Below are 16,751 nucleotides of genomic sequence, written 5' to 3'. Positions count from 1 at the left end.
ACAGTGTTGCCCTCACCTCAGGCCATGCCTTTGTAGATAAAGCCACAACATTATTCAAATTTGTCTGCATATTTGCTGGTAAAGTAGCATAAAACAAATGCAAGAACACTGGGATGTTAGGCTGTACATCAGCATCCTGTCCAGTTTGTGCCTTATATGTGTCCATACACTTTGTCAAATGCGCAGAGAAATCACCACTACCATCCCATTTCCCTGCCGTTATGGCTGTAAAATCAATTGTAGTCGGATATAATATATCCAGTCCCTTTGCTAGATTTATCCTATCTCGTCCCTGAAACGGGCTTCCATCCACGGCAGGAGTAACCAAACCAGGACACACACTAACTACAGACAGCTGTGCAAGATTTATACCACATGCTGCACAAAGTGCTTTGAAATCACCTATGGCCAACTGTGTTCCTGCTGTGTTGGCATCGACAGCTTCTAACCACATTCTAGCTCCTTTATGAATACTTGGTAATTTTTGAACAATTGTACTAATATCAGTAGGACTGTATGGTTTGTAAGTTGTCATGGGCTGATTATGGACATCTGAGCGCACAAATACAGGCATAACCTCTGAGTTTTTTTGATCGAGTATTATTGTTCATATTAGAGTAAAAATCTTGTAATAATTGATTCCATAGCTCACATCCCTCCAACAGAAATTTATAATCTATATGATTACGAAGGTTTTCAGTAATGATTGATTGTAACATCTCTATATCGGCCTCGGTGATTGGTCCCAGGTCAATAACTGGGAACTGTAAGTCCACATTGGCAATTTCCGTTTCTATAATTTCCCACCACCGGGCCCCATACTGTTCCTTATCTAAGGCCTTCAATCTGCCATATACCCATTGCATAATTGTAGTAGGTTTCCGGGTCTTATAGGGGATAATTGTTTCCTTTGCAATGGACTTTTCTACCTTTTGAATATTTTCTTCTAATTTTTGAAGTTCTCCTTCAAATCCTCTGGGGGTTACAGGAGACTCACTACCCAAGCTTATCTCATTCAAATGCACTATTCCTTTGATCTCGTAACTTTGGTCTTCATGGAAGGCCACCCCTTGTTCAGGTTTCTCTGCCTTATTTAATAGTCCGTCTAAAGGAGGGTATAAAGGTTTATATCCAGCAGGAGTTGGCATTTTCCAATCATCAACTTCTCCTGGTTTTGTTACCGGGCAAGTCATTACATATGGTGGCGGGTGAGACAGAGGATCAACAGCTTGGTTAGGGGGGCCATCCTTTTGTAACTCTAGGTGGTCTTGCACTATTTCATGTTTTATCTTGACCTTCTTTTTTATTTCTGTATCAGCATAATATAAATCTGCTGTTACTGAAAACAGTTTCCAAATATGTAAATGTTTTTCCAGACTAGCCTTATCCTTTTTCTTATCTTGTAGGAAATGTTGGAGTGGAAGCAATCGACTAGGCTGTAAAGAGCCCTCTAAGGGCCAAGACAGAAAAGAGTCCTTAGCTGCATATTTTACCCATTTGTCATTTACTTTCTTTATCATTTCCTTTTGAAAGGGGAATAGTGCAATAACATATTGAAGTGCCGTACTGTTTTGTGCACTATCAATATATAAGGTAGTATTTTGGGGGATCTTTTTCAGGGTTATAGCGTTAAGGCCACTATTCTCCATATCTGTCAATTTAAAGCTGAGCGTTTCCCTCAAAATCCCGTTCCTGTTCCTCTTGATTAGGTGACGTACGCCCAACTGTACAATATATCCAACAGCCAAGCACAAGGCAAAATAAGCAATTGCAAACAATAGCGACCCAAAGAGATATATAGCATAAATCATCCATTAAACCAAAAATATTAATCCTCATTAATTCTGAGTACTCGTTAACCCTTTATTCACACAGGACCTGATTTCCTTCTCCCTCCAAGCACGGTTGATCACTCCGGCTTTAAAAGAGATATCAGGAACGTGAATATATGTCTCACAAAAGGTGTTATATTCAGTGTCACCCTCTATCACAAATTCCCTAAAAGTATGCAGCAGAATTTTTTCCTTTTATGTGCAGTACTTTGAATATATTTTAGCAAAGAGTGCCAACCAAAGAGAATAATTTAAGAGGTGCTGTACATCTTAAATATCTATTCTATCAACCCTATGATACATTGACCAATGACTCGTCCCAGAGTACCGATGACTTGCCATCACCACCCTCTCCTACTGAAAGCAGGAAGCGTTCTCCTCCAGAGGACTAGTCCTTCATTAATTTTGTGAAGGAAATGTCTGAATTGGTTCCATTCTAACTTCAGACAGAACAGGATGATAGACACCAGATGATGGAACTTCTGCAATTTCTGGATGCTCCTAAAGAAATCACCTCTATCCTATCCATGATGTCCTCTTGGATTTTCTGAAGAGGAATTGGGAGCATCCTGGTTCGGTGGCACCAATTAACTGAAAAGCGGACACCACATACCTAGTCCAGTCAATTCCAGGTTTCCAAAAAGCCCAATTGGATCACCATTCAGTGGTGGTTGAGTCAGCCCAAAAGAAAGCCTGACGCTCCAAGCCTCACTCTTCCTTCCCTCCAGGGAAGGAGCATAAGTTCCTGGATGCCATAGGTCGGCGTGTCTTTCAGGGGTCAATGCTTATACACCGCATTGCGTCTTACCAACTCTATATGACCCAGTACAACAGGGTCCTCTTTAAACAAATACAGGACTTTGAGTCCCTGCCTCAGCAGCCTCAAGAGCAATTACATGCCCTGGCTCAAAAAGGATTAGAAGCGGGCAAACATATTTTTGACACCGCTTCCAGAGTATCAGCAACAGCTATTTCTGTGAGGAGGTGGGCCTGGCTAAAGTCTTCGGACCTACGACCTGAGGTCCAGGACAGACTATCTGACTTGCCTTGCACTGGTGACAATCTTTTTGGTGAACAAATACAACAAGCAGTGGCACAGTTCAAAGATCACCATGAGACTCTTCGCCAACCCTCCTTGTTGCCTTCTGAATATGCTGCTAAGCAAACATTCAGAAAGGATCCCAAAAAGTCTTTCTACCGCCAAAGGAAATCTTATCCTCCACTGTCCAAAGGTCGCTCTACTAAGCCTTACCAGAAAGGCCAGTCCAGGCAACCTCGCAGGCAAAAAAACACAGACAACCCCTCAGCCAGGCCCAGCATCTGGTTTTTGACTCTTTCCTAGAAAGCAGCATTCAGCCTCCACTACTGCATATACCAGTGGGAGGTTGATTGTGCCACTTCAGCAACATCTGGCACACAATCACCTCAGACCAGTGGGATCTTGCCATAATCACTCAAGGTTATCATCTCAACTTTCTTGCCATTCCGCCGGACTCCCCACCTTGGCTGACATGGGGAACATCCGACCACTCACCACTCCTGGATCAGAAAGTCTCCCTCCTCCTTCGATCCAAATCAATCGAACCAGTGCCCTACTCTCAACAGGGCCTCTGCTTCTATTCCCAGTACTTTCTAATCCCAAAAAAGGTAGGTGGCGTTCGCCCAATACTAGACCTTCATGCCTTAAACAAGTTACCTACAAAGAGAAAAGTTCAAGAGGGTAACCTTGGGTTTCCTCCTTCCCCTTCTGCAAAGGGAAGACTGGCTCTGCTCTCTAGACCTCCAGGACGCTTACACACACATCGCAATAACTCCGTCTCATCGTAAATTTCTGCGATTCCTGGTAGGCCCAAAGCACTATCAATACAGAGTGCTACCATTTGGCCTGGCATCTGCACCACGAGTCTTCACCAAGTGCGTAGTAGTAGTAGCAGCAGCATTCCTCAGGACTCAAGGTGTCCATGTCTACCCCTACCGCGATGACTGGTTGATCAGGGCTCCCACCCAGCAAGCCGCTCTGTCGTCCCTATGTCTCACCTTGCATACCCTGATCTCCCTAGGGTTTCTCATCAATTACCCAAAGTCCAACTTAGTCCCATTACAAACCCTGTCGTTCATAGGAGCAGACTTGGACACCTTCAAAACAAAAGCATTTCTTCCTCAAGCGAGCTCTCACTCTCTCACTTCTCTCGCCCATCAACTGCAGTCTCAAACGCTCAACTGCATGTCACTTCCTAGTGTTGCTAGGACACATGGCGTCCTCAGTACTTGTCACTCCAATGGCTCGTCTTGCCATGAGAGTCATGCAGTGGACTCTAAGGTCACAGTGGATACAATCATCTCAACTACTGTCAGCCATTGTCCACATCACCAGCCCCCTTCACTTATCTCTGGCTTGGTGGAAGAATCAGTCCAATCTCCTCCAAGGCCTTCCATTCCAGGCTCCAGATCCTCAAATAAACCCTTACAACCGATGGCTCCAACCTCGGCTGGGGAGCACATGTTGCCAATTTGCAAACTCAAAGCACCTGGTCTCCAGAGGAAACCAAACACCAAATAAATTTCCTGGAACTAAGAGCAATCCGATATGCTCTCAGGGTGTTTCAGGATCGCCTTTCCAACCAGGTCATCCTGATTCAGACAGACAACCAGGTGGCTATGTGGTACATTAACAAACAAGGAGGAACCTGGTTGGAAAGGCGATCCTGCACAGATATGGGCAGAGGCCTTTTCCCACTCGATGTACCTCAAGGTCTCCTACTTGCCGGGAGTGGACAATGTGTTGGCAGACAAGCTGAGTCGCACCTTTCAGCCACACGAGTGGTCCCTCAACTCCTCAGTAGCGGACTCAATATTCCAACGTTGGGGGTTACCCACACATATACCTCTTTGCGTCACCTCAAAACCGCAAAGTAGAGAACTTTTGCTCTCTCACTCGCAGCCAACACTCACTACCAAGAGATGCATTCTCCCTCTCATGAGCAACCAGTCTCCTATATGCATTCCCTCCACTTCCACTTCTCTCAAAGACTCTCATGAAGTTACGTCAGAACAAGGGAAGCATGATCCTGTTAGCCCCTCACTGGCCATGCCAAGTGTGGTTTCCGATTTTTCAGGACCTCTCCATTCGCAGGCACATTCCCCTGGGGAAGGAGCCGTTTCTGATCACTCAAAACGCCGGGAGCCTACGCCACCCCAATCTTCAGGCCTTGTCCAGGATGTTGAAAGGTTAATTCTTCAGCCACTCAACCTTTTGGAACCAGTTTCCCGTGTCCTGATTGCTTCATGAAAGCCTTCCACGAGAAAATCTTATTACAAATGGAACAGGTTTAAGTCATGGTGTTCCTCATTGTCCCTTGATCCTTTCACTTGTTCCACCATGATGTTTCTAGACTATCTCTGGCACTTGTCAGCATCAGGTCTAAAAACGTCTTCCATCAGGATGCATGTCACTGCAGTAGCTGCCTTCCATAAAGTTGTTGGGGATGTTCCCATTTCAGTCCAACCCCTTGTAACACGTTTTCTGAAGGGCTTACTCCACCTGAAACCTCCACTGCGCCCTCCGGCCCCTTCTTGGGTCCTCAATCTGGTTTTGGGTTGGCTCATGAAACCACCATTTGAGCCTCTCCAATCTTGTGATCTTCGATATCTCAGATGGAAAGTGATTTTTCTTTTGGCAATCACATCTGCTCGCAGAGTTAGTTACAGACCTTAGTCACCTATCCGCCTTATACTAAACTTCTGCATGATAGGGTAGTACTCCGCACTCGCCCTAAGTTTTTGCCTAAGGTAGTATCTGAGTTTCACATTAATCAATCCATTATACTACCCACCTTCTTTCCCAGGCCTCATTCCAATCCAGGAGAACAGGCTCTGCATATCCTTGACAGTAAACGGGCTCTAGCATTCTATCTAGACCGTACAGCTACTCACAGAAAATCCACTCAACTGTTTGTTTCTTTCCATCCCATCAGATTGGGTCAACCTGTGGGTAAGCAGACTCTCTTCTCCTGGTTAGCGGACTGCATATCCTTTTGCTATCAGCAAGCAGGCATTCCAGTTCAAGACCGTGTTAAAGCACACTCTGTCAGGGCCATGGCAACTTCAGTAGCGCACCTACGCTCTGTGCCGCTTCTTGATATTTGTAGGGCTGCTACCTGGAGTTCTCTCCATTCCTTTGCAGCCCATTATTATCTAGACAAGGCTTGAAGACAAGATTCCATCTTTGGCCAGTCTATCTTGTGCAACCTATTTGCAGCTTGATGTACCAACACCCTTCCGCCTGCCCGTTAGGGTTCAGGCCTATTGCACATCTTGGGTACATTTGGTGCATTTCTCGGACATCCTCAGCTTGGTACTCACCCATATGTGAGGACTACCATCCTGCTTGTCCTGTGAGAAAGCAGAGGTTGCTTACCTGTAACGGGTGTTCTCACAGGCAGCAGTATGTTAGTCCTCATGAAACCCGCCCGCCACCCCATGGTGTTGGGTTTGTTACGTTTTCTTATTTTATTTTTTGGCACTTACTATAGCTTTTAAACAAGAATGAAGGGGGACCCCTGCTGGTTGCAGGGTTAGTGCCAACCTGGGCATGCCCAGTAGGTGCCAGTCAAAGTTCTAGAAACTTTGTCAAAAGTGTTCCGTGATTGGACTCCATCCTGTGATGTCACCCATATGTGAAGACTAACATCCTGCTTTCCTGTGAGAATACCAGTTACAGGTAAGCAACCTCTGCTAAATGAGGGGAAGGATAATCATTTATTATGTTTTGTAGACAATAACTGGATGAAAATAGATATGTGAAGACAAGAAGAACATTGAGTACAATCTGGAAAGATTACATGGTCAGTCATTTGGCAGTAATAGTGAAGGTTCAACATAAGCATTAGAGTGATGTGGATAATATAATCTATTATGGTCAAAAATGTAACAAGGTGATATTGAAGTTGCAATTATTGTATTGGAAAATCTGTACTAACCCCTGAGGAAACTCAGAGAGAACGAAACGATTAGGATCCTATATTGTAGGGCATGTATTTTAATGTGGTATGAATGGTGAGAGTGAATGTGGGGGATAACTGGGAGTTTTAATAATTTGGTGGTGCATTATTTAACACATGAAAGGCTTTTTGTATAAGACAAGTATGAATAAAAGATTGAAATAATACAAAAATAGTTTCCTTTATATTTAAGAATGTAATAGGTATTAGGAAACTGAATTCCTTCTGTGTGACAATACCATAGAGCAAAACCAAAGCCATGAAGTCAAAGGAATTGTAGATCTCCGGGACAGGATTGTGTCAAGGCACAAATATGGGGAAGGGTACAAAACAATTGCAGTATTGAAGGTCCTGCAGAACAGAGGCCTCCATCATTCTTAAATGGAAGAAGTTCAGAACCACCAGTAGAAGGACCTTGGTCAGGGAGGTGATCAAGAACCTGATGGTTACTTTGACAGAGCTCCAGAGTTCTGCTGTGGAGATGGGAGAACCTTCCAGAAGGACAACCATCTCTGCAGCACTCCACCAATCAGGCGTGGACTCCACTCCACTCCAGTGGCCAGACTGAAGCATTCAGTAAAAGGCACATGACAACCGGCTTGGACTAATGCCTAAAGGCACTTCAAGGACTTTCAGAGCATGAGAAATAAGGTTCTGTGGTCTGTTGAAACCAAGATTGAACTCTTTCGCCTGAGTGACAAGTATCATGTTTGGAGGAAATCAGGTATGGCTCATCACCTAGCAAATACCATCCCTATGGTGATGGTAGCAACCTGCAGTGGGGATGTTTTTCAGCTGCAGGAACTGGGAGACTAGTCAGGGTCAAGGGAAGATGAACAGAGCAAAATACAGAGAGATCCTTGATGAAAACCTGTTCCAGAGCACTGTCGACCTCAGACTGGTATGATGATTCACCTTCCAACAGGGCAATGACCCTAAGCACACAGCCAAGACAACGCAGGAGTGGCTTTGGGGCAAGTCTGTGAATGTTCTTGAATGGCCCAGCCAGTGCCTGGACTTGAACGTGATTGAACATCACTGGAGAGACCTGAAAATAATCTGTGCATCGATGTTCCCCATCCAATCTGACAGAATTTGAGGATCTGCAGAGAAGAATGGGATAAAATCCCCAAAACCATGTGTGCCAACATTGTAACATCAAACCCAAGAAGACTTGAGCTGTAATTGCTGCAAAAAAGTACTGAATAAAGGGTCTAAATACTTAAATGTAATATTTCAGTGTTTTAAAATTAATTTGCTCATATTTCTACAAACTTGATTTTGCTTTATCATTATGGGGTGTTGTGTGTAGACTGAAGAGGGAAAAATGCATATTCATTTTGGAATAAGGTAACATTAAAAAATGTGGAAAAAGTGAAAGGGTGTGAATACTTTCTGAATGCACTATTCGTGCTAACAGTGTTTAGCATGCACATTAATTTTAATGTACCGTACTTTTAGTAAATAGGCTTCAGTGATTAAAAAAAACCCAAAAAAACAAAAAACCTTTGAGATGTGAGAATTCAAAAAGGGATAACCTTGACAGGTTACTTTTCAATAAAAACAGTTCTCATTTTTCAATATTGTAGATCAAAATGTACTTGACAGATATGCTTGTAATTTAAATAACATTAGAGCACATAAACCAAAATATAACTGCCATCGGACGATAACATTGGAGTGATCTAAAAAAATCAAATGATTAGAATGGTTATCCTTCGTGGGTGTAAGAGGCATTTGCTTTTTAAAGACAAGACTACAGAGGCAGTGTTAATTAAGTTGATTTTTTATTGATCTAATCTTGAGAAATTTGCTCTTGTAGACACATATACCATTACTATATCCATGGACCAAAAGGAAATGAACCGAAATCTGTCAAAGATGCAGGAGCTTTCAACAGCATTGATATGGAGGTAAAATACAGTCTTGTTAAGATAAAGTTTTAGTGATCACCTTTCACAAAGCCCTAAATAGTTGCTTAATGTTGCCTGTCCAATATTTTTCCATTTTTGAAAATATAGAATTGAGACAAAATGAAGCAATTTTGAGAATGTATAGATAACATTTTTAATATAGCATTAGTTACCATGTCAGTCTACTTGACCATGGAAAAATAAGTAAAAAAAAAAAAATAAATTTCTGCTAATTTTTCTTTAATTGTTCTGACCTGCTCAGAAATGTATTAAATTAGACTAACAAAAATATAGCACCTACAACCTTTTTGTTTACTTTTATTTCTACAGTTCAAATGTGTTTTTGTCAGCATTTTGATTTTACTGGTTTTAATCAAAGGGTTGATTATGTGCTGTCTTTCAAATCATAAAATTAAGGGATTTTTTTGTGGAAGGTCAAGAAGTGATATTTTTTTCCTTAATTTTTATTTTTGATGTATAATGCCCTAGTTACCTTGAAGCATTGCACTGTTACTCAGCGTTCAGCCCTCTGAAAAGAACAGTCAAGCTGGGCACATGCCACCACAGCTGCAGGAGCAGTGCCATTGAAGACAGCCTTGCAGAAATTATTCAGTACTTGAAGGGGTCCTAAATGCCAACCATATAATATATTTACTCATTTTTCTGTTTCAATAGATTTACTTGTTTGAAAAAGGGAAGGTGCCAAAGATTATTAACCTGCGTGAGATAAAAGACGATATGCAGACATTGTATTTAAGCACTGCGGCAGACAGCTTTGAGTTTAAAGCTCTTGTGGAAGGGGAAGGTGTAGTAGAAGGAATTATCCGCTACCACCCTTTCTTGTATGACAGGGAAACATATCCTGATGACCCTTGCTTCCCATCAAGTAAGTATTCATTTTCAAAATGATTTTTCAGACCAATTGTAGAAGGAAAATTGTGAAGGTACTTTGTTTTGAGTGGCTTATTGAACAGGCTTGGACGCAAAGCCTTTCTCCTCTAGGTTAATGTTTAATATGATTGAAGACTCTGCCTCCCCCCACCCCATTCAATCAGATTTTAAAAATGTTTTACTAGTGTGATTAGAATTTCTGCTAAACCTTATCTACATGTTTCAAAAACTCATGTACTGCAGCAAGTAGATTTTAATTTTGTTCTTAAGTATGTACGGTATATCCAGTTTAAAGACGATCCAAATCAAAATGTGACCTTTTTTCTCCATGGACAAGCAGGAGCAAACAGCCACACAGTTGGGTGAAATCATCTGAAGGTGCTGATGCAGAAAAATATTCTCTCAAAGCTCAAAGACACTAGGAAGTCTTTCTGAGCATGTGTGGGAGCTCCTTAATGCTAGCAGCCACAACCATAACCTGATGTTGCTGACATCCCTTCCACCCATATCCCTTTTATTCACCTTATTGAGCTTATTTATGTATACAAAGTTCGTTAACAGAAACACTAACACAGTTATTGGAATAGTAAGGCCGTAGCTTTATTTTAACAAATGATTAAAACCTAAACAATTGGTACCTGAGCCAGTATGTTGCTCACTATTCCGAGAAAACCAGTTTCCGCTGCTACCCACCGTGAGGGCAGCCTTGCTCCATGGACCCCCCGTCTTGTCCCCAAAGGGGCCCCAACCTCATTGCGCCACCCAAGGTGCTGATCGGCTGCCACGCCCATCCCGTGATGCCACCAGCACCACTTGCCAGATGTCCCACTGGCCCGGGTAACTGCCAAGAACATGAGGTATTGCAGACCCTTGCCTCGTGTCCCCCCACTAACAAACCAGCTACAGCTCGTGGCTTTTTCTGTTAATCCATACCTCCATGGCATCCTGGAGAGCATTGTTAATGATATCATAACCAGTGTCAGACAGGTGTATTCTGTCCGGTCTGAACTTACCCTGGCAAAGAGAGTCTGCCCGCGGGTGCCTTATCTGTCGACCACCGAGTTTTGTATCCAGACACAGATCTGCCGGTTGACTTTCTTACAACCCTTACTCTATAGTCGGGAAACTTTCCACTTAGGCCGCGGGATAATGACAGACTAAAAGAGGGTGGCATTCGGGTATCAGTCGGATAGCTTGGCGGTCTTTTTTTTTTTTTTGCCTTTTTCAGCTGCTTGCATGACAATGAGCACAGGTTATTGCCCCCCAGATGTATTATTATGACACCCGGAGCAGCCTTCGAGTCTCCTAGGCACCATAGAAGGGGCAATAACTGGTCCCAGCGCATGCCAGGCTTTCCCATCCATGTGACGACCCACCCGCATGGTGCCAAACCTAAATGTGGTCCATAGGGTTGTTTCTGAGCTCTCCTAGCCGCCCAATGTATATGAGTGACCAATAATCCAAGGTTGTGTGTTGCACCTGAGGCGGATCTGCAAGATAGAAGAATTTTGGGTAGAGGTGCTCGCTCGTCCAATTGGATGTAAGTATTTACTGCCTCAGATCACCATCGTTCAATTCTCTGTATCGTGACTGCTTTTAGTCCTGCTTGTGCTGCGCTTGTAGCTGCATGGATTCTGAAGGAGTGAGTGGTAAATATTTGTGTCGAGACCCATTTTTGCCACTGCTGTTTTGAGTACTGCGGCAAATTGATACCTGGTTAGCGGGGCCCTGTCGGAGTGCACCAATAGGTGCGCACCCCTGCTTGGCCACACCGCCAACTATTTCTTTGTATTGTGGATCGGGCAGATGTCACATGTTTCGATACGCTTTAGTGACAAAGTGGCCTCTTTTCCAGACTAGTCTGTTTTTGACTTGTGTATCATGATAATTAGTGTATTGGAAGTTCAGGACACATTCTGTAGAAGTATACCACTGTTGCCTATGCCATTTTTGTTGGCGGAGACCAACTTGCTCACCCGTAAAGCTCCAAAGAATGCGAGTGAAAATGCGAGCTGAAATAAGTCTGTTTCGAATTTGGATGAGCAGATTGATTCTAAGAGCGCCCAGAGGGTCCTCAGCAGGTTGTGTGTGATGGGGTGTAGTCTGTCGATGGTTGACCCCCCACCTTCTTCGACCATCCTGTCAACATCTTCTTCAGAATGAAGGACTTGGTGGGGTCTCCCCATCCACGCACCTTTAGAAAGAATGACAGGCCTGCCAAGGGTTTAGCTACGGAACTTCTGGATGCTCCCTTCTCCTTAACCATGAAGACAAATTTGACGATTAGGTTATCAGCAACTGGGCCTTGACTCCACCCATTTCTCCTCAGGAATTCCGTCACATGATCGTAGCTTTGGCTGTATGATGTCCATGTAGATGGTGCGACGGATCGCCGAACTAAATCGAAGGTGGTTGCAGACCAATAAGTGTGCTGACACGTGTGTCCCCACTTCAATCGCTGTAGGTACCTGCTTATGAAACAAATCCCATTTAGCACGATAGGGCATCAGCAACACCATTACATACCCCTGGAACATGTCTAGCTCGCAACGTTGTATTGCTGCACAAAGCCGCTAATACTACTTCCCTAAGGAGATCGACAACCTTCGTGCACTTGGCCAAATGAGAGTTCAATACCTGAACTACTGCTTGGTTGTCGCACCAGAATATTATGTGCTTGTTTTTTTGAGTCTGTTGCTCCATAATACTAGTGCTACCCACATAAGGAAGAGTTCCAGAAACGCTATGTTCTTTGAGTCCGATGTTGACCCATTCCATTGGCCATGGCTCCGCGCACCATGCACCTTGGCAGAATGCTCCAAAACCCCAACCCCCTGACACATCCGTGTGAATGTCCAGATTTTTGCTAGAAAGCAGAACGGATATGCCATTGAATTTTTTGAGGAATGAGCTCCACACAGTAAAATCTGTGTGCATGGCCCTTGACCCTCTTAAGAAGTGATGGGGACGCTGTATCCAAACTGTGGCCGCTGCCAGTCTTCTCATAAAAGCTTGTCCCATGGCAATTACATGGCATGTGAAGTTCAAGGTTCCTAAGATGGACTGAGCAACTCGTAATGTTATCTTCTTCGCTGTCGCCGCCTGCTGTATCATTATGCGCAGTTTTTTCACTTTTTCCCTTGGGAGCCTAGTGACCATCTTGTTTGAATCCAGCTCTATTCCGAGGAAGGAATGATTGTTGTTGGACTTTGTTTTGCTGTGTGCCAAAGGCATGCCGATATTCTCAGTGATGGATTGGAAATCACAGAGCAAGCGCGCGCAAGTGTTGGGGTCTCTTGGACCAATGAACAGAAAATAAATAGTGAATGATATTATTTGAGGCTGCCTTCTGTGGTGTCACCCAATGCAGGAATGAGCTAAATAAAATAAAATAAAAAATAGCTCAAAATATGCACATGAGACTGAGCATCCCATAGGCATACATTTATCAAAGTAATATTGGTTCCTGAAGGTAAAACCCAATAATGGGAAGCTTCTTGGGGTGGACCAGAAGTAGCTGAAGGCTGATTCTATGTCCAATTTTGTCATTAGCGAGCCCGCACCGCTTGTTCTGAGTACTGCCACTGCTGAATCAAAGGATGCGTATGGAACAGAGCACTCCTCTGGGGGCAGCTGGTCGTTGATGAATGCTACTAGAGGGTATGACAGATTCTGGATGAGATGGAATTTGCCCTTCTCTTTCTTGGGGATCACTGCCAATGGTGACAGGTACATCTTTTGGAATGGTTGCTGTGGAAAAGGACCTGCCATCTGTCCGAGTGCTAACTCGATATCGAGCTTTTCCTGCACTATGTCGGCGTATTGCACCACTGATGTTACATTGAGGGTATTTGTTCCTTTTAGCTGGCCTTGGAATGGAATGATGAATCCTTCACGAAATCCTCTGTGTTCTTGTGGCAGGGGTAAAGTTCCAACCATGGGGATCATCGCTTCAAAATTAATGGGTGATGGTGCTTTGTCAAATTGCTGCGTTTCAGTGTACTTTAGCATTGCTCTCAGTTGCTGTTTTTTTGGAGCACTTCATTACTGAGTGTGGTGCTGCGCAACCTGAACAAACATGTTTGAATTTACAGTCCTGGAATGTGCATGTTGGCTTGTTACAGCGCCAGCATGTGTTGTCTTGTGCCTCGCCGTCCTGGCTGAGTGCGACTTTCTCGCAGTTCTTAAGCGTGCTCCTGCATCGCCTGCTTTTCGTGTCATCTATTTAACCTATAGGCTGTACTGAGTTCCCTATGACATGAAGCGATTCTCTTCCATCTTGTCGCAGAATTTCTCGTCCAAATTGAGCCAGGCCCAACCTTCATGTTTTTGGTAAGCTTCGAGAATATTCTCTGTGTAACTTAACATGGGACCGTATTGAGAAGGCTCCTGATGTCCCATCACGCTTGTCATGAATAGGAAAGCTCATATCCAATTAACTATATTTTTGGGCACCCTTTTCTCCTCCAGATGTGCCAGTCATACCTTCAATTTCTTTTTGTCGTCTGTCCTTCACCGTCCTTGTAAGATGCTAAATATGTCTATGTATGTCTGTTTTCGTATTTTCTTGCATAATGTTTTGCGCATGCTTTCCCATAACTCGGATAAGGTGGTGAGTGCTGGGGGGCCTCTGGACTCCTTGTCGGCTGCCCTTGCCATGGGCTGTTGGTCACTTCACTGGTGGAGTCCGAAGATGAAGCAGAAGAACTGTCTGAGCTGGAACTTGTTCTACGCTTGTGCTTCACCTTGCGCTTTTTTCCAGCTGTAAAATTAGCGTTTTTTCAACGCTTGTGCCCCTCGCCTTCCGCCCTCGCCCCCCCGTCCTCATCTCGAGACTCACCTGCATTTCTGTCTTCCGTCTGCGCTGATTGTTCTGCGCGTCTGGAGGTTGTCCTTTCATATGGGTTTTGCATTTCCTTGTGCCAGTTTGCGTCACTGCTTCGGCTTGTCTGGTCGTTGTTGGGACGTTAGCGTGGACCTCAGATACCACTCTTGTATTGTCACCTTCCGATGCTCTCACTCCTATTACATCAGACTGTGAAAAGACTCGCTGCACCGGCCCTCCCTTCAATGGATGGAAAGGTCCTTGTGCGGGTGCTGGCCACTGCCACCAAGGTGAATGATGAGGGTTTTGGCTGCTCATCCTACCATATGCTGTGTAATCCCATGGTCGCCCCTCTTTTCCCCATCCTGGGAATGGACTGGGTGCATTGGGACTCCATGGAGATCTTTGCCAGTTTGCGCTGTCGAAGTTCTGATGTCGAATGGGGGTCAGTGTATGGCTAGCTGCCATGACCGGGCTGTCTTTGCATCCATCCTAAGAAAGAGAGGGGGGGGGGGGAAGAGGTACCCCTTGCCACTTGCATGTCTTAGGTATTCGTTCCAGCTTTCATATGGTTGTGGACTTCTGTGGGGGCTTTGGTGTGATGTGTGAGAAGCTGTCACCCTCTCAGGGGTGTGCTGCTGCAACTCTAACTCCGTGGCCCCTTCTGCCCTTGCCTCCATAGGATGGCTGAATGTTGACATAGTGTCATTCGTTTGGGGCTCGTCTGAGTTGCCCGCCAGCTGGTCATTTGGCTCTCGACTCATTCCTCGTTCACCCTGACTTCTTCTTAGACTGCTCACCGTTCTTGTGCGCGTTCCTTGCCCAGAGGTCACTTGCCTTGCAGGAGCCATGATCTCTACGTTGGTAATCTCGGCAATGTCTCTTTCCTTTGAAGCTGTTGAATGCAACCTTCGTCCTGGCTGCTTGACTGCTGCCATCGTGCCCAGGGTAATATTGAGGGAATGGCTGGTGGCCATTTTATGCCGGTAGCTGAACGAGTGCCCTTTTTGCACTCCCCTCCTTCAAAGGTTTGAACTTGAACCCTGGTGCCCGCTGCCTGACCACCAGGCTGCTCCGCTGCCCTTTTTTTTTTTTTTTTTTTTTAATTCAACTCACTGGTCTGGATGTGGGGCCTAAATACCTTGCTGCCCCGTCTATTAGCCCTGGCCCCCATAGCTTTAAATTCCCTTCATTAATGTGGCTAGTTGAGGGCTATCTTTATTTACATCTTTTTACTATACCAACGTTCAAGACTAAGATTCTTATCACACCAGTTTACATCGAACCAAAATTGGAAAAAATTACAAATAACAAGTATCTTCAAACAAATCAATTGAAATTTAACATAGATGAGGGAATAAAGTATAACAGGACATAACATATAACAAGGGCTGATCAAAGAACTGTGTAGAAGAAAAAACCTTGTGTGAGGAAACAACTGGCTTACACACTATCTCCGAACATAGTACGGTTCTTGAATAGATGCAAGGTAAAAAGGAGTACTGGGGGGAGGGAGTGGCCAGGGGGGGGTCAGGAAGGGAGAGAAAATTCGATGTAGTAACAGCAAAGATTGCACCTTAACTGCATCTGAAGTCCGCGTTAGAGTCCTTGTTAGTGTTAAGGAAAAATCGGCATGAGGAGAATCAACCCACAGCCTTTAAAAGGCAGCCACATGTGTTCTGTCCGCCTCAATCCTGGCTCCCTAATCGCTTCTAAGGGTACTGCCCTCTTATTGCCCCGGAACCTGCAGGCTGCCTCGAGGAGCAGGCCTGCCCCTCTCAGGCGTAATTGATTGTGATGCTGGCTCGCCTCTCTCGGCCCCGTTATGATGGATCGGGCTGGCACCCGATCGCGATTGCCCTTCCGGTCGCGGTGCTGCCCCCCCCCCCCCCCCCCCCGGCACGCGATCGTTAAGAAAAACCCCATACCGCCTATGTCCAGGCCTGGGCTCGTGTGCCCGTTGTTCAGGGTCATTGTCCGGTGCTGGCGAGAGCAGAAAAAGGGGCCGCATGGCCTCCGTTGTGGCTCTTTATGGGGCCGTTGACGTCATCCTTGTGCGCTGCCGACTGCTCCGCCCCTTCCCCTGGCTCCTGATGTCGGGCTAGCGGCGGGGCGAGAGGGGGAGTCGAGCCATGTCACAGCCAGCCATACTGCTGCGCCGTACACTTGGCTCCCCCCCTCACTGGGACGCCGGTTCTTTGTGCGGTGCTTCGGTTATGGGTGGGCTCTGGCCATGAAGGTGCAAGCCCACCTATTTACTGCTGAATTAGCAATCTTTTTTTTTTTGTTG

The 16,751-nt window shown here is 45.0% G+C and overlaps 1 protein-coding gene across 1 annotated transcript in view; it reads left to right on the top strand.

The window, feature by feature from the left end:
• SMCHD1 (structural maintenance of chromosomes flexible hinge domain containing 1) overlaps positions 1-16,751 on the top strand; it is a 1,156,633-nt gene that overhangs the window by 140,465 nt on the left and 999,417 nt on the right. Inside the window, 2 exon segments of the mRNA XM_029591083.1 lie at positions 8,655-8,745; positions 9,421-9,631. Coding sequence (XP_029446943.1) covers positions 8,655-8,745; positions 9,421-9,631 — 302 coding nt within the window.

Source organism: Rhinatrema bivittatum, chromosome 2, assembly GCF_901001135.1.
Source record: "Rhinatrema bivittatum chromosome 2, aRhiBiv1.1, whole genome shotgun sequence".
Lineage (NCBI taxonomy): Eukaryota > Metazoa > Chordata > Amphibia > Gymnophiona > Rhinatrematidae > Rhinatrema > Rhinatrema bivittatum.
Note: the sequence above shows the minus strand (reverse complement) of the source record. Positions and strands in the feature narration are given on the sequence as shown.